This window comes from Suncus etruscus, chromosome 9 (genome assembly GCF_024139225.1).
Source record: "Suncus etruscus isolate mSunEtr1 chromosome 9, mSunEtr1.pri.cur, whole genome shotgun sequence".
Lineage (NCBI taxonomy): Eukaryota > Metazoa > Chordata > Mammalia > Eulipotyphla > Soricidae > Suncus > Suncus etruscus.
In genome coordinates, this window is record NC_064856.1 from 18,400,142 (window position 1) to 18,423,343 (window position 23,202).

General features: G+C 47.3%; 2 protein-coding genes across 2 annotated transcripts; both read right to left on the reverse strand.

Annotated features, from left to right (window-relative positions):
• Window positions 1–727: 727 nt before the first annotated feature.
• Window positions 728–22,355, reverse strand: DYNLRB1 (dynein light chain roadblock-type 1). Its single transcript, XM_049779435.1, has 4 exons — window positions 22,328–22,355; window positions 15,984–16,059; window positions 2,084–2,251; window positions 728–1,055 (listed from the first exon to the last, which is right to left on the reverse strand). The coding sequence occupies exons 1-4, from the start codon at window positions 22,328–22,330 to the stop codon at window positions 1,012–1,014; spliced, it is 291 nt and encodes a 96-aa protein (XP_049635392.1). The 5' UTR covers window positions 22,331–22,355; the 3' UTR covers window positions 728–1,011.
• Window positions 18,283–18,744, reverse strand: LOC126017481 (elongin-C-like). The gene has a single exon (XM_049779424.1). It carries the CDS (start codon window positions 18,660–18,662, stop codon window positions 18,324–18,326), a length of 339 nt encoding a protein of 112 aa, XP_049635381.1. The 5' UTR covers window positions 18,663–18,744; the 3' UTR covers window positions 18,283–18,323.
• Window positions 22,356–23,202: the final 847 nt, after the last annotated feature.

Here is a 23,202-nt window from a genome sequence, read left to right on the forward strand (position 1 = left end):
GCACACACCCAAGATGAACTCTGGTGAATAGAACATGGGGACCCTAGGGCAAAGTAAGGTGACAAGCAAAGCTTTTGGAATCTGAAACCTGTTCTTCCGGGTGTGACACCTTGGGCAATCATTCATTAGACTCCAATTCTCAGCCTTTATGTTGGCTTGAACACTCTGTGACATGAGTCACAGGATCTAAACATCATCCTTTTTCATGTACTCTGGGTATACTCATTTTCTTCTCTCTTAATGCCTCTCCCTCTCCTCTGCTTTGTACAATGTAGTGAAAGAAAAATCTCTGAAAACTCTTGTGAAGAGTAGAAAATGCTAAAAGAGGGGCCCGGAGAGATAGCACAGCGGTGCTTGTCTTGCAAGCAGCCGATCCAGAACCTAAGGTGGTTGGTTTGAATCCCGGTGTCCCATATGGTCCCCTGTGCCTCCCAGGAGCTATTTCTGAGCAGACAGCCAGGAGTGACCCCTGAGCACTGCCGGGTGTGAGCCAAAAACCAAAAACCAAAAAAAAAAAAAAAAAAGAAAATGCTAAAAGAGGTAGTAGCTAGAGACATATGTCCCAGAAACCAGGGCACCAATTATAAACCAGGTTTAGCTCAGCAAGTGTAGTCACAGGTACGGTGGGGAGCAGGTCCCTGAGACACATCTGTGTGACCTGTAAACCATGTGATTAGACAGGAAGAGAAGCACTTCTTCAACCTAGTGTTTAGAGACACACAGCAAGTAAGCATTGGATTATTTTTAGTTAAAGAAAAGCAAAATGCACTGAAGGTCAGGAGGATGTAGGGTACAGGCTTCTTACAAGTTCTGCTGGAAACTGGGATGAGAAGGGGGAACCCTTCCAGTATACAGGGGTGCTGGCACTGCTGGGCAGGAGGAGCTACAGCTATGCTTGGTCACTGGTCTGAGTGGGCTCTTAAGTCGATCTCCAAGTGCCAGTCGGTTGACATGATTATCAAGTTGGGGGGGCATTCAATTAAGGAATGATGCAGTAAGCCAAAAGATGACTCATTCACTTGGGTTCTGAATCACAATCAAGAAATAGTCTTTATCTGCAAAAGAGAAAAATAAAAAAAGAGAATCACTAAAGGTAAAACAAAAGACAACTACAACACAAGTGGGGGTGGTGAGGAAAAACATCCAAGCTGAGGTTGCTTCCAATCGTTGAAGACAAGAAGACAGAGCGGGGAGATGCGAGTTTGAGTTGAATGCTCTGCTCTGCCTAGTTAGGATGGCAGTTTTGAAGGGAAGATTGAGGATGGGGGATACCACCGAACGTGGTTGTGGAATGGGGAGTCTCTTGCTCTATGAGCAGTGATCCACAGCAACCCTCGACCTCAACTTTTTCTAGCACCAAAAGGGAGACACAACTATCGTCTGTTTCTTGTTAGGGACACTGAGGTTTGGAATTTCAATGAACTGCCTTTAGGAGCACTTCTCAAACTAGAGAAACTCTAATTGCCTGGATGGCTGACTGGAAAAAAATACTGGGAATTTCTTTTGTTTGATTATTTTTGGGACACACCTGGAGCTCATAGATCACTCCTGGCTCTGTTCAGGGTAATCAGATGTGGTGCTATCAGGGTTGGAGGTATCTGGTGACTTGCTGAAGGACACATGATGGAACAGATTCGATGCTAATACTGTTCCCTGACAGAACCAGACACTTCATCAACAGATGGCTGTGATCTACCAGCTTGGGACAAAATCAATGTATGCATTTTTTTTGTTTGTTTTTGTTTTTGGGACACACCTAGTGACACTCAGGAGTTACTCCTAGCTCTGTGCTCAGAAATTGCTCCTGGCAGGCTCACGGGACCATATGGAATGCTGGGAATCGAACTCAGGTCCGCCTCCGGTCGGCCGTGTGCAAGGCAAACACCCTACCACTGTGCTATCTATCAGTCCAGCTTCAAGGATAATTATTTCTGCAGTACTTTTCCATTACATTTTGGTTGAAAAATTCTCAACACTGTGAATGACTGTCAACGAGCCAGGAAATGAGACAATCAACCAACTCTTCTTATCCCTTCAGGCCTTTCTGTAAAAGCTGATAAGTTATGTGAAATCAGATTCTTACCTGGTGCAACCATAATTTCATTTTTCTTGGAACGAATGCGAAGGAAAGTGAGGTCATTCTGGGGATCAATTTCACGCAAAGTGCTCCGGGCCTTCAAGATGAAATTGTGCATAAGGCTGGCATACTGTGTGGTGGTGGGGTTGTCCATGGTGCTCTTGATGGGAATGCCTGAGTGGGGAAAGAAACAAAATAGATGTGGCAGCACCATTCTACCCAGCTCCCAGACCCATAGACCTAATTCTGAAATCCTAGACCAAGTTAAAGATCTTTGACAGTTAATAGGCCCTATTTCTGAGAATGTGCCATGAATGTCACAGGCACTGTGCTAAGCTCTGTACACATGTCCACACCAGTCTCCAGTACAGTAATGGTGGAGTTACCATCTTCACTGGCCACCAAGACCAAAATCTGAGTCGGGGACTGATCTGTTTCTGGTTACATCAGTCAGGCCAGGATTCAAACACAGGCCAGAAATGGTTCCACTGTCTTTCAGTTCATGGGGCTAGCTGGTCTTGAATGATTTTCTAGCAATAAGTGGAAACTTTCATAAAACAGAACTTGAAGGAGAAAGGGAACTTTTACAAATGTGTAAAAACTGAGAAATAAGGGGGCCAGAGAGATATCATTGCGGTAGGGCGTTTCCGTAGCAGGCAGCCAACCCAGGACGGATTTCTGAGCAAAGAGCCAGGAGTAACCCCTGAGCAGCGCTGGCTGTGACCCATAAATCAAACCAAACCAAATAAAACTGAGAAGTAGGCAAGGGGCTTGAAAGATAGCATGGAGGTAGGGCGTTTGCCTCACATGCAGAAGGATGGTGATTCAAATCCCAACATCCCCTATGGTCCCCTGAGCCTGCCAGGAGCAATTTCTGAGCATAGAGCCAGGAGTAACCCCTGAGCACTGCAAACAAACAAAAAACAAATAAAACTGAGAAGTAGGAAGGTCAGTTTATGCCAAGATGTACTGTCACTGGTGGCTTGCACAGTCCAGTTGCTACCCAGGAGGGCTTCAAGCCCAGCTGTAAACACATGATTCATACATGACCATGTCCCCAAATCAAAACCTGTTGTCAGTATACACCCTTCTAAAAAGTGCTGTTAGTGTTCAGACTCTAAGAGGTCAGTTCATAGAACTAATTATTTCCCTATTGTTACCTACATAGACTGGATTTTTTACTTAATTACTGTGTACTGGATACTGTTGTGCAAAATGGTGATCTGAGACTCCTTGAGATGAACTAAGGGATCTACCTTACAGGACACAGTGCTAATTGTCCTGGCAACGAAGAATGAGGCGCACTTGGATCACCATGGCATGTTGGCAGAAGGCTTCTTTGGTGACGTGCCAAGAAATTTCTCAAGCTGACAGGTATTATAAGATGCGGCCCAAGTGGTGGCTCAGACACAAATGGCTGGAGTTTGAACCCAGAACCCTACTAAATTGGGTTATAATAGACCAATTTAGGGATCAGCCCAAAGAAGTCACTTTTAGGTGCCATCTGTGGATGGTCAAAACTTTTCTTCTGAAAAAGGAAAAAAAATGTATAAATGGACCTTAGTGGCGAGGTACTGAGAAGCTGTTTTGGGGCTGGAGTAATAGCTCAGCAGTAGGATGTTTGTCTTGCAAGCAGCCAACCCAGGACTGACCCTGGTTCAATCCCCAGCATCCCATATGGTTCCCCAAGCTTGTCAGGAGTGATTTCTGAGCACAGAGCCAGGAGTAACCCCTGAGTGCAGCTGGTGTGGCCCCAAAACAAAAGAGCAGCTGTTTTTTATTTTGGGGGTGGGACATACCCGGTGACGCTCAGGGGTTACTTCTGGCTATGTGCTCAGAAATTGCTCCTGGCATGGGGGACCATACGGGATGCTGTGGGATCAAACAGCGGTCGGTCCTAGGTTGGCGCGTGCAAGGCAGACACCTTGCACTCTGTGGCACTGCCCCGGCCCCTAGAACAGCTGTTTTGAGTGAAGCAAAGTCAGAAGGACAAGCTATAGTGGTTTATTCATTTATTTTTCTCATTAAAGGACAGATTACAGGTTACCAGGGTGCTATTGAGCCCTGAATGACAATAACAGGCTCACCAGGACTCCACAAAGCCTTGCTTGATGGGGTGACAACTCAACAGTGTGATCCAAAGGCTTTGAACTTTCCTGGCTCTATGGTCTTGTATCTTGGGTTTCTCTCAGTCTTTTTCCTCATCTGTAAAATGTCTGGGCTTCAAAGTGATGTTATGAGTTAAATATAGTTTAATTCACTTAAGAATGTTGACACAGGGGCCGGAGAGAGATAGCATGGAGGTAAGGCGTTTGCCTTTCATGCAGGAGGTAGGTCATCGGTTCGAATCCCGGCGTCCCATATGGTCGCCCCCCCCACCCCCCTGCCTGCCAGGAGCAATTTCTGAGCCTGGAGCCAGGAATAACCCCTGAGCACTGCCGGGTGTGACCCAAAAACCACAAAAAAAAAAAAAAAAAAGAATGTTGACACAAGAGTATTCACTTAGGGCTGGGGAGATAGCAAGGAGCTAGGGGATGTGGGGCTGACCCCAGTTTGATTTCCAGCACCACTAGGGTCCTTGGAGGGCCCTGGGTCTATCCAGAGGGTCTAAGGGTCCTTGTAGCACTACAGTTGGGTCCACATGTTGAACTACCCAGCCCAATTAGCTGTCACCTAAAACAGTTGGGGAGCCCCTCATTTAACCACCCCTCAAGTATTTACATACTATGCTGGTTTGCTATCAATATCACATTCAGGATAAATCTTATCCTTAGGTAACTCTCAGGGCCTAGCCTCAAGGCTTGGCAAAGTTTTGGTGATTAATTAAGCCTCTGGACCTTCTCTTTTTTGGGGGAGCAATGAGGTCACACTCGGTGCAGTGGTGCTCAGGAATTACTCTTGGCTCTGCATTCAGAAATCAATCCTGGCAGGCTCCTATGGGATGTTGGGGATTAAACCTGGGTCAGCTGTGTACAAGGCAAATGCTCTCCCCACTGTGCTATCACTCCTACCCCTGGACCTTCTCTTTATTTTTTAAATTAATATTTACTTTGATTCTGGGTCATACCTGGCCATGTTTAGGTTGCCTAAATATACTTTTTATTGTTGGTCTCTAGGCAAAACACAAAACCTATAAAGGGCCACTCCTTGCACACTTTACCACACACAGTGGTTTTTTTTTTTTTTGGTTTTTGGGCCACACCTGGCACTGCTCAGGGGTTACTCCAGGCTGTCTGCTCAGAAATAGCTCCTGGCAGGCACGGGGGACCATATGGAACACCGGTATTTGAACCAACCACATTTGGTCCTGGATTGGCTGCTTGCAAGGCAAACTCTGCTGTGCTATCTCTCCGGGCCCAGTGGGTTTTTTTTTTCTGTTGTTGTTTTAGTTTTTGGGCCACACCCAGCAGTGCTCAGGGGTTACTCCTGCTGTCTGCTCAGAAATAGCTCCTGGCAGGCACGGGGGACCATATGGGACACCGGGATTCGAACCAACCACCTTTGGTCCTGGATCGGTTGATTGCAAGGCAAACACCGCTGTGCTATCTCTCCGGGCCCTCACCACACACACTGGTGGGGACAAAACTGGAATCAGTCAAGTGAGTGCTTTATCCTCTTTTTTTTTTTTTGGGGGGGGGGGGCATACCCAGCAATGCTCAGGGGTTAGTCCTGGCTCTGTGCTCAGAAATCCCTCCTGGCAGGCACCAGGGCCCACTTGGATGCCGGGAATCGAACCACCATCAGTCCTGGGTCAGCTGCTTGCAAGGCAAACGCCCTACCGCTGTGCTATCTCTCTGGCTCCTATCCTCTTTACTCTTATCCCTAGTCCAGGAACCAATCTTCTCCAGTTCTCTCAAGTCTCTCCCTAGTCCTTGTCTACATCTAGTTGCTCCACCCCCAGATATGGTCAGTGGCCCCATTCTACTATGCATCCTAATATCATGCGGTGTTCCTCTGCAACAGTTCCTTTAAACTGCCATTGCAAATGCTCTACCTGCTGTTCTATTGCACTGGCCTGCTAGCATACCTTTATGAATGAAATGATTATGTACGTCCAGTAGACTAAGTCCCCTGAGGGCTAGGACCAGGTCTGAGTTGTTTACCAGTGTCCTTTGAGGGACTGCATTAAACACCTATTGATTAATGAGTGGTCATGAAGTCTACTTTCAGGAATAGAGAGATAAATACTATCATGGTTTTTTTTTTTTTTTTTTTTTTTTTTTTTTTGGTTTTTGGGCCACACCCGGTGACGCTCAGGGGTTACTCCTGGCTATGCGCTCAGAAGTCGCTCCTGGCTTGGGGGACCATATGGGACGCCGGGGGATCGAACCGCGGTCCGTCTCCTAGGCTAGCGCAGGTAAGGCAGGCACCTTACCTCGAGCGCCACCGCCCGGCCCCTCATGTTTTATTCTATTTATACCAATAAAATTTTGTGAAAAAAAGAAAAGCAAGAAATTAAATTAGGGCCAGGAAGGTGGCGCTAGAGGTAAGGTGTCTGCCTTGCAAGCTCCAGCGTAGGACAGACTAACCCGAGCGTCAAATGGGTATGGCCCAAAAACAAAGAGAAAAAGAGAAAAAAAGAAATTAAATTAGCCACTTGTTTTGGTCAAAAAGAGAAAAAAATACTGGGGTGGGAGAGCAGATAAGATGCTTTGCCTTGCATGGTGTTGGTCTAGGTTTGTCCTCCAAAAAATAGGGCCAGTAGTAAGCCCTAAGCATAGCCAGAAATGGCCCAAGACAAAATAAAAGAACATGGAGGTGTCACAACATGAACCCAAGAATTTTCTTTTGTTTTTGGGTCACACTGGTGGTGCTCTGGAAGATTATATGGGGGTGCTGGGGATCAACTCTAGGTCAATCAGAAGACAAGTTCCCTTCTCCTGTACTCTCTAGCCTCAGGAGAGAATGTTATTTTACTTTTTGTTTTGTTTTGGGCCACCCGGTGGCACTCAGGGGTTACTCCTGGCTCTGTGCTCAAAAGTCGTTCCTGGCAGGTTTAGGGGACCATGCGGGATGCTGGGAATCGAACCCAGGTCTTCATGGGTCAGCGCATGCAAGGCAAATCCCCTGCCACTGTGCTATCACTCTGGCCCCCAGAAATAGTATTTTTGTTTTGTTTTTGGGTCACACCTGATGGCACTCAGGAGTTATTCCTGGCTCTGCACTCAGGCTTGGGGGACCATATGGGATGCCGGGATTCGAACTAGGTTTGTCCCAGGTCAGAAGCATACAAGGTGGGGCCAGAGATAGCAGAGTTTGCCTTGCATGCAGCCAATCCAGGATGGATGGTAGTTCAAATCCCAGCATCCCGCATGGTTTCGTGCACTGCCGGCTGTGACCCAAAAACCAAAAACCAAACCAAAAAAAAAAAAAAAAAAAAGGGACCGGCGAGGTGGCGCTAGAGGTAAGGTGTCTGCCTTACAAGCACTAGCATAGGATGGACAGTGGTTCGATCCCCCAGCGTCCCATATGGTCCCTCCAAGCCAGGGGCAATTTCTGAGCACCAAAAGGGTGTGGCCCAAAAACAAAAACGCGCGCGCGCGCACACACACACAAATATAAAAGAAGCATGCAAGGCAAATGCTCCTCTACTGTGCTATCGTTCTGGCTCCCCAGAGAATTTTAAACAAAGACAAAAGATAAATCCTTAACTCATAAAAGGTCAGAGCTGAGGGATACCTCAAAAATGGCCTAATGGGGGCTGGAGAGATAGCATGGAGGTAAGGCGTTTGCCTTGCATGCAGCAGGTCGGTGGTTCGAATCCTGATATCCCATATGGTCCCCTGTGCCTGACAGGGGTGATTTCTGAGCTTAGAGCCAGGAGTAACCCCTGAGCACCGCCGGGTGTAACCCAAAACCAAAAATAAAACAAAAATGGCCTAATGGGGCCGGAGAGATAGCATGGAGGTAAGGCGTTTGCCTTTCATGCAGAAAGTCCATGGTTCGAATCCTGGCATCTCCTATGGTCCCCGTGCCTGTCAGGAGCGATTTCTGAGCGTGGAGCCAGGAGTGACCCCTGAGCGCTGCTGGGTGTGACCCAAAAACCAAACAAACCAAAAACTGTGCCTGACAGCAGTGGCTGGTCAATATGGAGGCAGGACTCTAATCAGTAAGATGACACAGTTGTAGCCTCCCACCACACATAGCTTCATCAACTGGAAAAATACATGTTCAAAAAAGATTTTTTTTTTTAAATTTATGATTTAACGATTGCTTGTTTTTAGGCCTCAGGCAGTGCTCAGGGCTTCCTTTTGGCAGGGTTTTGGAAGACTATAGGTGGTACTGGGGATCAAATCCAGGTCTATTGTGTGCAAGGCAAGTACCTTACTTACTGTATTATTTCTCTGGCTCTTGCTTATTTTGGAGGTTCTCCCAATCATTATGCAGAAAGTCTGTGGGCCACTCCATCTAGGGCTTTATTGTTTAATGATTAGGCCCAGAAGTGCTAGGAACCCCCAGGGCTATTCCCAGTGGTGCTTAGGGGCCAAAAAGGTGCCAGGGTTCAAGACCTGCAGGAATAGCCCCTGTCCCATAAACTGTATCCCTACCCCCAAATCACATTTTTTTTTCCCCAACTCACATTTATTTATTAATTTATTTTTGGGTCACACCTAGTGGTGATCTGGGCTTACTCCTGGCTCTGCTCTCAGGGATCACTCCTGGAGGAGCTCATCATACCTTATGTGGTTCTGGATACAGTGCAAAGCCAGCACTTTACCCACTATTACCACCTCTCCAGGTTCTCTAGCTAACATTAATAAACCAATGTTGCTTTAACATTCTTTCAGGTGCTTGGGAATATTGTAGTAAATACAAGTAAAGATCCCTGCCCTCATGAAGTTTGCCCATTTGAGTTAATTTTTTTGGTTTTTGGGTCACACCCAGCAGTGCTTAGGGATAACTCCTGGCTATCTGCTCAGAAATAGCTCCTGGCCGGCACAGGGGACCATATGGGACACCAGGATTTGAACCAACCACCTTAGGTCCTGGGTCAGCTGCTTGCAAGGCAAACGCTGCTGTGCTATCTTTCTGGCCCCGAGTTTTTTTTAATATTTTGTGTTGTGAGGGCAGCAGCATATAATGGCAGGAAACAGAATGGAATGTTCCTTTAAGTTCTTGGTAGAACTGTTTAGATTTGTGCTTTTATAATGAAACATCCTTTGAATTTGGTCAGGGTGGAGATATCAAAAGGCAAGTGATCAGGACAAGGATTCATCATCATCAGGGAACAATCATTCCAGGGCTGGGGTGGTTAAGGGAGTCATAGTGCAGGAAGAGGCAGACCTAGAAGAGATAAAAAGAATACCTGACACTACTGTCTGAACTAATCATACTTTCTATCTTTTTTTTGTTTTTGTTTTGGTTTTTGGGTCACACCCGGCAGCGCTTAGGGATTACTCCTGGCTCTATGCTCAGAAATCACTCCTGGCAGGCTCAGGGGACCATATGGGATGCCGGGATTCGAACCACCGACCTGCTGCATGCAAGGCAAACGCCTTATTTCCATGCTATCTCTCCGGCCCCTGAACTAATAATCATACTTAATGGAAGCTTCCAGAGGCTTAAAGGACCCATGAAACAGTAAGTTTTTACGATCTCCACCCAAGGAAAGGGGGCCTAAGCAGGTGATTCTCTCTCTCTGATTGAGTTTTTCATCTGAAAAAATGGACAAACACCTTTGTCTTAATAGATACTCTGAGAAAGTACACAGAATAAAATGGTGTTCTGTGAATTTCATTTATTGTAAACCAGGCACTGTTTAAAGGTTTCCTTTAGACTAAATGTATTTGAAATCGTCCATAATCACACCATAGATAGTCAGAATTCCAGCTCAAGTTTTGATTCCTTTCTCTATTTTTAGTCACATTAGTGTATAAAGACAAAGTTCATTAATATTGAGAAGCAAAGCATTGGGGTTATATTTTCCCAAAAACAAAGCTTGACTTTAGAAGCATTTTTTTCCTGTTTGGTACTATGGATTGAACCCAAAGAACACACTCTATTGCTGAACTATATTCTCAGGCCCTAGGAGTTATTTTTTGGTTTTTGGGCCACATTCAGTGGCACTAAGGGGTGACTCTGCATTCAGAAATTACTCCTAGAAGGTTTGGGGGACCATAAGGGATATTGGGGATCGACCCCGAGTTGGCCAAGTGCAATACAAATACCCTAACCACTGTGCTACAGCTTTGGCAAAATTTTATTTTTGGGCAGCACTTGATGACGCTCTGGGGTTATTCCTGGTTATGCGCTCAGAAATGGCTCCTGGCTTGGGGACCATACGGGGGGCCGGGGATAGAACCAAGGTCCGTCCTGGGTCAGCAGTGTGCAAGGCAAATGCCCTACTGCTCGCTATTGCTCTGGCCCCTGCTCTGGCTAATTTTAATGAAATTTAATAAAGAATGAAGCTCCTGATCTGTGATAACTGGTAGAAAGCCTAAGAGTTCTCAGGCACTGGGTCTCTTTCCTGATTTGGGGTCAAAACATCCAGTCTCTATTATGCTGAATGAAATGAGTCAGAGGAAGAGGGACAGGCATAGAATAATCTCACTCATTTGTGGGAATAAGGAAAAAAAAAGCAGTATGCTAATAATATCCAGAGACAATAGAGATGAGGGCTAAGAGGACTAGTCTTGGTAGGAAGCTTGTACAAAAAAGCGGTGAGTGCAGTTAAGAGTAGAAAAAGGTCCACTATGACGATGATAGTTGGAACTTATTCTGGACAAGAACTGGATGCTGAAAGGGGATAAAGTGATATGCACAGTGCCCTTTAATTAATGATAGTACAAACCACAGTGTCAAAGAGGAAAGGAGAAGAGAGGAGAGCAGAGAAAGGAAGGGAGTATGGATGGGAGGGAACCAGGAACACTGGTGGCGGAAATAGTGCATTGGTGAAGTGTGTACATTCTATGACTGAAACTGAAAGTATGAACATTTTTGCAACCACGCTGCTTATATAAAGAATTTATTTAAAAAAATAATTCCAGTGCCTGGAGAAATAGCACAGCGGCGTTTCCCTTGCAAGCAGCCGATCCAGGACCTAAGGTGGTTGGTTCAAGTCCTGGTGTCCATTTTGGTTCCCTGTGCCTGCCAGGAGCTATTTCTGAGCAGACAGCCAGGAGTGACCCCTGAGCAACGCCAGGTATGGCCCAAAAACCAAAACAAACAAACAAAAAAAAGAATTCCAGTCGCGGGGCTGGAGAGATAGCACAGTGGTGGGGCATTTGCCTTAGATGGAGAAGGACGGTGGTTCAAATCCCGGCATCCCATATGGTCCCCCGAGCTTGCCAGGAGCGATTTCTGAGCATAGAGCCAGGAGACACCCCTGAGCACTGCCGGGTGTGACCCAAAAAAAAAAAATTCTAGTCTCATTTAGGAGAGTCTTTTGTCTTGGAACAAAAAGTACCTAAAAAGATGTTACTTGGACTAAAAGACAGCTGAGGTTTGAAAGGGGAAGAGATTTGCTTTAGATTATCCAGCTCTTCAGGGCAGACATGAACTAGGATTTGTTTACAAATTTATTTATTTTTTTTGTGGGGGCTACACCTGGTGGTGTTCAGGGGTCATTCCTGGCAGGCTTGGGGAACCATATGGGTTGCTGGGTATCAAACTCAGGTTACCTGGGTCCAATGCAAATGCCTACCTGGTCTACTATAGCTATGGCTCTTCATAAAATTTTTTTTTTTTTTGGTTTTTCGGGCCACACCCGTTTGATGCTCAGGGGTTACTCCTGGCTAAGCGCTCAGAAATTGCCCCTGGCTTGGGGGACCATATGGGACGCCGGGGGATCGAACCCTGGTCCTTCCTTGGCTAGTGCTTGCAAGGCAGATACTCTACCTCTAGTGCCACCTCTCTGGCCCCTCTTCATATAATTTTAAGTTAAAGAATAAGCTCTGGGGGCCCGGAGAGATAGCACAGCGGTGTTTGCCTTGAAAGCAGCCAATCCAGGACTAAAGGTTGTTGGTTCGAATCCCAGTGTCCCATATGGTCCCCCGTGCCTGCCAGGAGCTATTTCTTTTTTTTTTTTTTTTTTTTTTTTTTTTTTTTTTTTTTTTTGGTTTTTGGGCCACACCCGGTAACGCTCAGGGGTTACTCCTGGCTATGCGCTCAGAAGTTGCTCCTGGCTTGGGGGACCATATGGGACGCCGGGGGATCGAACCGCGGTCCGTCCAAGGCTAGCGCTGGCAAGGCAGGCACCTTACCTTTAGCGCCACCGCCCGGCCCCCAGGAGCTATTTCTGAGCAGAGAGCCAGGAGTAACCCCCGAGCACCGCCAGGTGTGGCCCAAAAACCAAAAACCAAACCAAACCAAACCAAACAAAAAAAAAAAAAAAAAAAAAAAAGAATAAGAATAAGCTCTGTCTACTTGGGACACATTTTCCTTTTTTGGTTTTTGGGTCATACCCGGCAGTGCTCAGGGGTTATTCCTGGCTCTATGCTCAGAAACCGCTGCTGCAGGGGCTGGAGAAATAGCATGGAGGCAGGGTGTTTGCCTTGCATGCAGAAGGATGGTGGTTCGAATCCTGGCATCCCATATGGTACCCTGAGCCTACCAGGAGCAATTTCTGAGTGTGGAGCCAGGAGTAACCCCTGAGCGCTGCCGCCGGGTGTGACCCAAAAACCAAAAAAAAAAAAAAAAAGTCGCTCATGCAGGCTTGGGGGACCATTTAGGATGCCAGGATTTGAACCACTGTCCTTCTGCATACAAGGCAAATGCCCTATCTCCATGCTATCTCTCTGGCCTTACTTGGAATATTTATTTATTTATTTATTTGTGGTTTTTTTTTTTTTTGGGTCACACCCGGCAGTGCTCAGGGGTTTTTCCTGGCTCCAGGCTCAGAAATTGCTCCTGGCAGGCACGGGGGACCATATGGGACACCGGGATTCGAATCGATGACCTTCTGCATGAAAGGTAAATGCCTTACCTTCATGCTATCTCTCCAGCCCCTACTTGGAATATTTTAACCAAGGTCATACTTGACTTTCTACTTCCTATAAGTATATTTTGCTTTTCCATGGACTGGGGGAAGCAGTTCAGTGGTAGTGGATATGTTTCACATGGATTTGGCTCCTGGCACTGATAAAAAAGTCTTGAACAAATGAGAGCTCTTTGAATGCACTGAGCAAGAGAAGAGAAGCTCAGCTGGATATCTTCATAGCACTTCTTACCACCGGGTGTGGCCCAAGAACCAAAAATCAAAAAACAAAAAAAAAAAACAAAAAAAAAAACAGAAACAAAAACCTGGCCCGGAGAGATAGCACAGCAGTGTTTGCCTTGCAAGCAGCCAATCCAGGACCTAAGGTGGTTGGTTCAAATCCAGGTGTCCCATATGGTCTCCCATGCCTGCCAGGAGCTATTTCTGAGCAGAGAGCCAGGAGTAACCCCTGAGCACCGCCGGGTACGGCCCCCCCCCACCCCAAAAAAAAAAAACATACAAAGGGGACCTGTTACACTAGCAGTCTAGGGGGCAAATGGGGGAAGTTTGGGATGCATGCTGGGAACAGGGAGGGAGGGAAGGACAACACAGGTGGTTGGTATGGCCTTAATTTACTGTCACTATGTACCTTAAATATAATTGTGAGGGGCCAGAAAGATAGCACAGTGGTAAGGCCTTGGACACAGAAGGACGGTGGTTTGAATCCTGGCATCCCATATGGTCCCTCGAGCCTGCCAGGAGCAATTTCTGAGCATAGAGTCAGGAATAACCCCTGAGTGCTGCTGGGTGTTACCCAAATTCCAAAAACCAAAAAAAAAAAAAACCCAAAAAAAAAACAAGAAAAACATATATAAATAATTGTGAAAGACATGTGTGTGAAAGACTTTTAATTCACATTGGTCACAATAAAAAAAAAGAAAATAAACAAAAGAGTATATTTGTAGAGTTGGAAGCCTGAGAAAGAGAAGCACAGGAGTAATGTTTGTGACCTTTTCACCATATTTACTGTAGCCTGGGACCATCAGTATCTGTATTCCTCTAGTTACTGAATTACCATTACAGAAGAGGGAGAACAGTTAAAGGCAAAGAAGTTGGGTAGTGCAGAATCAATAGAAAAAAAAAGCAATGAGGGGCCAAAGAGATAACGCAACGGTAGGACATTTGCCGTGCACGTGGTCAATCCAGGAAGGATAGTGGTTCGAATCCTGGCATCCCATATGGTCCCCTGAACCTGCAGGGGAACTTCTGAGCAAAGGCAGGAGTAACCCCTGAGCACCAGTGGGTGTGACTCCTGGCCCCCGACCAAAGCAACGAACAAATTGGAGAAGGCTAATAAGCATTGATCATATTCAAAGGAAAAAATAGCTCATGAGTTAAACATTCAAAATAGTAACAACTATAATTATCAGGAGAAAATAAGATTTAGTCAACTAAGAAAGATGACATACAGAAAACTATGCTTTCTTAGGAAGTAGGACAGAGCAAATGTTCCCTTTTAAAATAATTTATAATTCCAATTGTAGTAAACACTGGAAATAATTGTTCTTTTGGGGGGATTTGGGCTATACCTGGTGGTGCTCAGGGGTTACTTCTGGCTCTGTGCTCAGAAATCACTCCTAGCAGGCTCAGGGGACCATATGAGATGCTGGGAATTGAACCCAGGTCTGTCCCTGGTTGGCTGCGTGCAAGGCAAATGCCCTACCGCTATCACTCCGGCCCCCTGAAAATAATTGTTTTATTAAAACATATTTTTTGGGGCCACAGAGATAGCATGGAGGTAAGGCGCTTGCCTTTTATGCAGAAGGTCAATGGTTCGAATTCCAGCATCCCATATGGTTCCCCGAGCTGCCAGGTGTGACCCAAAATAAAAACACAAATATTTTTTTAGTCTGAGGGATAGCACATTTGCTTTGCATTCAGCCAACCCAGGTTCGATCTGCAGCATCCCATATTGTTCCCCAAGCCTGCCAGGAGTGACTTTTCTTTTTATTTCTTTTTTTCTTTTTGGTCACTCCTGGCTTTACGTTCAGAAATCGCTCCTGGTAGTGTCGGGGACCATATGGGATGGCGATTTTTTTTTTTTTTTGGTTTTTTGGGCCACACCCAGTAACACTCAGGGGTTACTCCTGGCTAAGCGCTCAGAAGTCGCTCCTGGCTTGGGGGACCATATGGGACACCGGGGGATCGAACCGCGGTCCGTCCAAGGCTAGCGCTGGCAAGGCAGGCGCACCTTACCTTTAGCGGGGATGGCGATATTTGAACCACCGTCCTTCTGTATGAAAGGCAAATGCCTTACCTCCATGCTATCTCTCCGGCCCCAGGAGTGATTTATAAGTGCAGAAACAAGAGTAACCCTTGAGCACTACTAGATGCACCCAAAAACTAGTAACAAAAATAAAATTTTTTTAGAGGGGCTTGTCTTGCATGTGGCTTACCTGGGTTCAATCCCTGGTACTCCATATGGTCCCTTAAGCCTGCCAGGAGTAATTCCTGAGTGCAGAGCCAAGAGTAACACTTGAGCACTGAAAGGTGTGGCCCAAAACTCAAAGGAAAAAATATTATTTTAGGTTTTTTTTTTTTTTGGGGGGGGGTTTTTTTACCTGGAATTGAAGGGCACATGTAAGTACTACTGATTCATATTCCTGGCTTTGCAGGTATTCTTTTTTAAAAAGCTGAAAAAATATATATGTAGAGATGGGGCCGGAGACATAGCATGGAGGTAAGGCGTTGACGTACATGCTTAAGGATAGTTTGAATCCCGGCATCCCATATGGTCCCCCATGCCTGCCAGGAGCGATTTCTGAGTGAAGAGCCAGGAGTAACCCCTAAGCGCTGTTGGGTGTGACCCCCCCCCAAAAAAAAAAAACAAACAGAAAAAGAGTATGTAGACAAAGGGGCCTACTAAACTCGAGTGTGATCGTGCATTTGGGCTATTTCTAGGGGCCTTCCTGCATATAAGGAAGGAAGTACCTTCAGTGTTCACCACGATGATTCCCTGCACTCCTTTTTGACTCTGTAGTCGTTTTAGTGTCTCCTCCACTTCTGCCTGCCAGAGAAAACAAAACCACGTTTAGGAAGGACCAAGTGTAATGGATTAATTCATATACCCAGAAGATGACTCACAGAATAGAAGCAATAGGTAACACCCAGGAGCCAGACACTTTGAGTTCCTCAAAGGGTTGAGTGGTCCTCACCACTTCCCATGACTTCTGTTTCCATCTCTAACATGAGGCAGAATTCCTGGCCCACACACCCAGCTCCTTCCCTCTTCAGAAAGCAGCTGAGAGTATAAATAGCATTTCAAGGAAGACAAAACATCCTTGACTCATACTTGGGGGAACAAGATTAATAATTCGAAAAAACAGAAAATCCAAACAATGGTGCCGCACAGAAGACATCATGTGTGGCCAAAACTGCACAACTGAAAACATTCCAAGGGAAGCAAAATAAGTCTCTGAGGATAGACTCAGTGATTTAGTACAATGGCATCTGAGACTACATGATGCATGGCCTCAGGCAAAGTGCATGAGGAAGAGGCTTATTATCCTGATTCTCTAGAAATTAATGAGCAGATGGGGCATTATAGTATAAGAGGCATTTGTAAACAGAGGGACAATCAGCTCTTTAGGGTTCTCAACATGGCCATGCAAGGCTTTCTATGTATCACTTCTTCCTTTATTATCCCTCTATTCTTCAGCTACATGCTCAAACTTGTCTCCCTTTTCATTCTAACAAGATCCCATAGATTATTCTGTATTATCCTCCATATAATTTATTAAGCCTCAAACTCAATGGAGTCCCTCCCTCCCTCCTTTCTTTCTTGCCAACTGTACTCTCTCTCTGAAACCAAAACTTTTTTTTTTTTGGGGTCACACCTGGCATCGCTCAGGGGTTACTCCTGGCTCTATGCTCAGAAGTTGTTCTTGGCAGGGTCGGGGGACCATATGGGATATACTGGGATTCAAATGGGGGTCTGCCCTGTGTTGGCCACATGCAAGGCATGATCTGGGGAGTCATAGAGTAAGTAAGTTTGGTGGTGAGGAATGGAGAATATTTCAAAAGATAGTTGGCTGCTGTATGCAGAATGGACTGCAGAGGGCAAGCACAGCCTGCTATGAGCTTGAACAGAAATAAATTATCAGTTCAAGAGCTTCTTCTGGGAGACCAGAAAACTGGTCCTCTCTTGCCCTGTCAAAGCACTTATAATGAGTGTGCATATCTCTTCCAGGCACAAATCACCCTGGGTCCCAGGCTTTATAGCCCCACATCTGGGATAAAAGAGACCCAGTAAATACTTAAAAAAAAAAAAGAAAAAAAAGAAAATTGTTTTTGCAACCGTTTAACAGCAGCAACTCACCCCCACTCCACTCCTGTACTGCAAATCAAGTCCAGGGCCTCATGCATGCAAGGAACCTGCTCTATCACTCACTCAGCCATACTCTCTGCTTACAAAATCTTTATAGTATATTTTATGAAAGAAAGTTTAAGAAATGAAAACTTTGGTAGGGTATTTGCCTTGCACACGGCCAACCCTGGAGGGACCTAGGAATCACATTTGCTCTCCAGCATCCCATATGGTTCCCTGAGCCTAACAGGAACAATTTCTGAGTGCAGAGCCAGGAGCAAGCTCTGAGTGCTGCTGGGTGTGGCCTGAAAACAAAAATAACAATAAAAGAAATATTAACTTTTTTGGCTTTTGTTTTTTTTTGGGGGGCCCATACCTGGTGATGCTCAGGGGTTACTCCTGGCTATGCACTCAGAAATTGCTCCTGGCTTGGGGGACCTTATGGGACACTGGGGGTATCAAACCGTGTTCCGTACTAGGTTACTGTGTGCAAGGCAAATGCCCTAAGCTTGCCGCTGCTTCCAGCCCCAGAAGTATTACATTTTTAGCATATAAATCATGTTCTCCCCCACATTTCCCCTATAATTTTTTTTGATAATCAAAACTGAGATATAAAGCAAAATTTAAGAAGCTTATTTCCTAAAATCCAACCTGGCACAACCAATAGGATGGGGCTAGGCTACTGGCTGTTGAAGAGTAGGGGCCATTAGGTCCAAAGATCTCAAAATATGTAGGGTGCTAGTTACTGTACTGGGTCCAGGAGGATGGGCTTTAAATCAAACCCCAGTTTAGCCACAAAGGAGGAAAAAAAAGAAAAATAAGTAACAAGAAAAGCTATTGATTCAGCACAGGAGGGTGAAGGATCTGAAGCAAAAGATTCATAAAGAAATAAACTGATTTGATTACTAAACTTAAAATGTAAAATTTCTTTTCTTTCTTTTTTTTTTAATTATAATTTATTTTATTTAACAATCTAGGAAATTCGCAGCCATCAGCAGTTCCAGTGCAATTTGAGGTGCAATTGGGAATTCAGGAATCTTGGTTGAGCTGTTAGTGTAGCGGACCTTGTAGGTAAAATACATGCATACTTTGGATAGAACATGTGAAGGGATCTCTCTAAAATTGACTTCATTGGTTTCATTTTCAGCAAATTGACCCGGGCCACTCAACATGGCTTTTATTGTTCCTGATGTTAATGCATGTTCTCTTTTTACAATAAACTCGTGGCCATCAGAGGATATTAATTTGACGTACATAGCATCAGGGCCTTCACAGCCACCATAGGTTTTCTTTTCTCCATCCATTATGTTCTTAGGAAATTCTACTTCACTTCCAGAGGAAATTCAGTAGTAGCTCTGGAGCTCCGCAGCCACGGAACCAGCACCCCGGTGCGCAGCAGCCCCAGCCCCAGCCCCAGCTCCAGGGCCGCCCCGCCACCTAAAATTTCTTTTCTTTTCTTTTTTTTTTTTTGGTTTTTGGGCCACACCCAGCGTTGCTCAGGGGTTACTCCTGGCTGTCTGCTCAGAAATAGCTCCTGGCAGGCACGGGTGACCATATGGGACACCGGGATTCGAACCAACCACCTTTGGTCCTGGATCGGCTGCTTGCAAGGCAAAGGCTGCTGTGCTATCTCTCTGGGCCCCAAAATGTAAAATTTCTACAGCATAAAAATCAAATAGGGGGGCCGGGGAGGTGGCGCTAGAGGTAAGGTGTCTGCCTTGCAAGCGCTAGCCAAGGAAGGATTTCGGTTCCATCCCCCGGCATCCCATATGGTCCCCCCAAGCCAGGGGCAATTTCTGAACGCTTAGCCAGGAGTAACCCTTGAACATCAAACTAGTGTGGCCCCCAAAACAAAACAAAACAAAAATCTAATAGGATTTGTACCAAATATGAAAATAGGGTCAAAGGGCCTGCCTTATAGATAGCACAGTGGTAGGGCGTTTGCCTTGCTGCACACAGCCACCCAGGACTGATGGTGGTTCAAATCCTAGCATCCCGTATGGTCCTGAGCCTGCAAGGAGCGATTTCTGAACTCAGAGCCAGGCATAACCCTAGTGCAGATGGGTGTGACCCCAAACCCCCCCCACACCAAACAAAAAAGAAACAAATATTAAAGTAAAAGGTAACAGTGATTAAGAAAAGTAATCAATCTCTAAAATTTATGAGTACAGAAGGGAGGGGAGGGGAGAAAAGGGGAGGGGAAGAGGGGAGAGGGGAGGAGAGGAGAGGAAAGGAAGGGAGAGGAGGGGAGAGGAGGGGAGGGAAGGGGAGGGGAGAGGAGGGTAGGTTAGGGTAGGGCAGGGTAGGGTAGGGGAGGAGGGTAGGGGAGAGGAGGGTAGGTTAGGGTAGGGTAGGGTAGGGGAGGAGAGGAGGGGAGAGGAGGGTAGGGGAGAGGAGGGTAGGGTAGGGTAGGGTAGGAGAGGAGGGGAGAGAAAGGGAGGGGAGAGGAGGGTAGGGTAGGGTAGGGGAGGAGAGGAGGGGAGAGGAGGGTAGGGTAGGGTAGGGGAGGAGAGGAGGGGAGGGAGGGGAGAGGAAGGGAGAGGAGGGGAGGGGAGGGGAGAGAAGGGGAGGGGAGGGGAGGGGAGTAGAAGGATAGAAGAAAGGAAGGAAAGAAGGAAGGAAGGAAGGGAGAAAACCAATAAGTATTATTAGGGAAATGCAAATCAAAACAACAATGAAAATACCAGGGGCAAGAGCAATAGGACACTCATAAGGCGTTTGCCTTGCAGGCAGTCAATCCAGGACAAATGGTGGGTAATTTGAATTCTAGCATCCCAGAGCCTGCCAGGGGTGATTTCTGAGCACAGAGCCTGGAGTAACTACAGAGTGCTGCTGGGTGTGACCCAAAAACAAAAAACAAAAGGGCTAGAGAGGTGGTGCTAGAGGTAAGGAGTCAGCCTCGCCTGTGCTAGCCTAGGATGGACCACAGTTCGATCCCCTGTTGTCCCATATGGTCCCCCCAAGCCAGAGTAACCCCTGAGCATCACAGGGTGTGGCCAACCGCCCCAAAGAAAACAAACAAACAAACAAAATAATCCAAAATCAAAAACCTGAAAATACCTGGAGATGGAGTCTAACCACGTAAGAATTATAGATTAAGAGCAGATGAGGGACCGGAGAGATAGGATGGAGGTAAAGCATTTGTCTTGCATGCAGGACAATGGTTCGAATCCCAGCATCCCATAAGGTCTCCTGAGCCCGCCAGGTGCGATTTCTGTGTGTAGAGCCAGGAGTAACCCCTGAGCGGGTGTGACCCAAAAACCAAAAAAAGAAAGTGATGGGCAGTATAACCCTTCATTAAACTGCAAACAATGGTGCCTAAAAGTTAAAGAGAAAAAAAAAAAGTGCCATAAAGGCAGGCTGGGAGTGGGGCAAACTGAGGAAACTGGTGGTGGGTAAGGGGATCAATAATGGAACATTGTATGGGTAAAGTTCAAAAAAATTTTTTTGTATTTTACTTTATGGGCCACACCCAGCTGCGCTCAGGAGTTCCTCCTGGTTCTGTGCTCAGAAATCGCTCCTGACAGACTCAAGGGACCATATGGGATGCTGAGGATTGAACCCGGGTCCATACTGGTTGACAGCGTGCAAGGCAAACACCATACCGCTGTGCTATCACTCTGGCTCCAAAGTTCAATTTTTTAATCAACAACTTTTTTTTTTTTTTGGTTTTTGGGCCACACCCATTTGACGCTCAGGGGTTACTCCTGGCTATGTGCTCAGAAATCGCCCCTGGCTTGGGGGACCATATGGGACGCCGGGGATCGAACCGCGGTCCGTCCTAGGCTAGCGCAGGCAAGGCAGGCACCTTACCTCTAGCGCCACCTTCCCGGCCCCAATCAACAACTTTTTAACTCTCTATGTCATACTGATTTAATAGAAATGAAAATAATTATGGATTACTTATCACTTTAGGAACAATTTGAAAATTTCACCAAGATGCAAACTACCCATGTCAGAAGTACCACATCTGTTCACAGATACTAGCAAGAATGAAGGAAAAAATTAAAAGAGATGTTTCTTTTCTGTTTATTTTTTGTTTTGAGAGGTCACACTCGGCGCCGCTCAGTTAGTCCTGGCAGGTTGCATGCCAGGCAAACGTCCTACATATGTGCTAAGTCTCAAGCCCCAGGACTTTTCTTTTAACCTACAAAAAGTAAGGCGTTTGCCTAGCATGTAGCTGCTTCAGCAATCTTCGCTCGACAGCTCACTGGGCATAATAATCCCCACCCAAGGGATTTCTTTCTTTTTTCTTTTGGTTTTTGGGTCACACCCGGCAGCACTCAGGGGTTACTCCTGGCTCTAGGCTCAGAAATCGCTCCTGGCAGGCTCGGGGGACCATATAGGATGCCGGGATTCGAACCACCGACCTTCGGCATGCAAGGCAAACGCCATACCTCCATGCTATCTATCTCTCCGCCCCGACCCAAGGGATATCTAAGAGTGGTATTTAGAAGTGGCCCCTGAGCATCAAAGGCGCATTCCCTGCATCTACAAAAACGAAAACCAACCCCAACAGATAACGCGGGTAGACCCGAGGCCCGGTTTGTTTATTTTTGCCATGCCCAGCAGCGCTCAGGGTTTATTCCCAGCTCGGTGCTAAGGGATGAGTTTGGCTTTTTTGGTTTTTGGGCCACACCCAGCGGCTCCGGGGCTCCTCCTGGCAGGCTGCGGGGACCCGATGGGAGGCCGGGATTCGACCCAGGGTGCGTCCTGCTGGCCGCGTGCAAGGCCAACTCCTCGCCGCTGTGCCTGGCTCCAGTCCCCGCGCCCGCCCCTCGCCGCAGCCTGGCGGAGGCCGCGCCCGCCTCACGCGCAAAGCGCCGAAGCTCCCGCGAAGCTCAAGGCCCGCCCGGGACTCGCACTGACAGCCGGCAACTCCCAGCCCCGCAGGCAGAGCGCGGGGCCACCCTGAGGCCGCCGGCCCCCGGCACCGGGAGTTCGGACGGACGGACGGACGGACACTCACCATCTCGACCGATTACCTCCGCCTCGCCAGCTCGGAGCCCCGCCCGGCTCTCCCTGCACCTGCGCGGAGCACTCTCCAAAACCGACAACGCCGGCAGCCTATCAGGAGCCGGCCTGGCTGCGGGTGGGCGGGCTCTAGCCGCCGGAAGCGAATCGGCCCCACCCAAAGCGCCGGGCTCAGCCCAGATTTCCCAGCGTCCGTGACGCCGGAAGGGGCGGGAGCGAGCGCCGAGGCTGTGGCCATTTGGATTGGGCTTGGTCGGAGGCCACGCCCACTCGAGCCCACTTCCGGCTCTGCTCGGAAGTCGTCGCCGCTGGCGGGCTCGGTGGCTCAGGAGGCGGGACCGGACCTGGGCCTGCCTTCCTGCCAGGACTGAGCGCTGTCCTCCAAGCCTCGAGGCGGTGGTGGTTTTGTCTTGGGGCCACACTCGGTGACGCTCAGGGGTTCGTCCTGGCTCTGCGCTCAGACATCTTTGCTCCTGGCTCGGGGACCCTATGGGACGCCGGGGGTGGGTGGGGCTCGAACCGCGATCCGGCCTAGGTCAGCCGCGTGCAAGGCAGACGCCCTACCGCTTGCGCCACCGCTCCGCTCCGCTGTTGTCTTTTTTTTTTTTTTGCTTTTTGGTTCACACCCGGCAGTGCTCAGGGGTTACTCCTGGCTCTATGCTCAGAAATCGCTCCTGGCAGGCTCCGGGGACCATATGGGACGCCGGGATTTAAACCACGGACCTTCTGCATGAAAGGCAAACACGTTACCTCCATGCTATCTCTCCGGCCCCTCGCTGTTGTCTTTTAAATCTCTGCCCTGGGTTGACAGGCTTGCGGGCCGAAGGCTGGGCTCACTGGAACGAACGAATGAACGAACGAGACCGTAGG

Coding starts and splice junctions, on each gene's coding strand:
- DYNLRB1 (XM_049779435.1), bottom strand. Junction 2,252..15,983: donor CATCGTGGTGAACACTGAAG/GTACTTCCTTCC, acceptor TTCCCCACTCAG/GCATTCCCATCAAGAGCACC. Junction 1,056..2,083: donor TGAAATTATGGTTGCACCAG/GTAAGAATCTGA, acceptor TCTCTTTTGCAG/ATAAAGACTATTTCTTGATT.
- LOC126017481 (XM_049779424.1), bottom strand. CDS start 18,662: ATGGATGGAGAAAAGAAAACCTATGGTGGCTGTGAAGGCCCTGATGCT.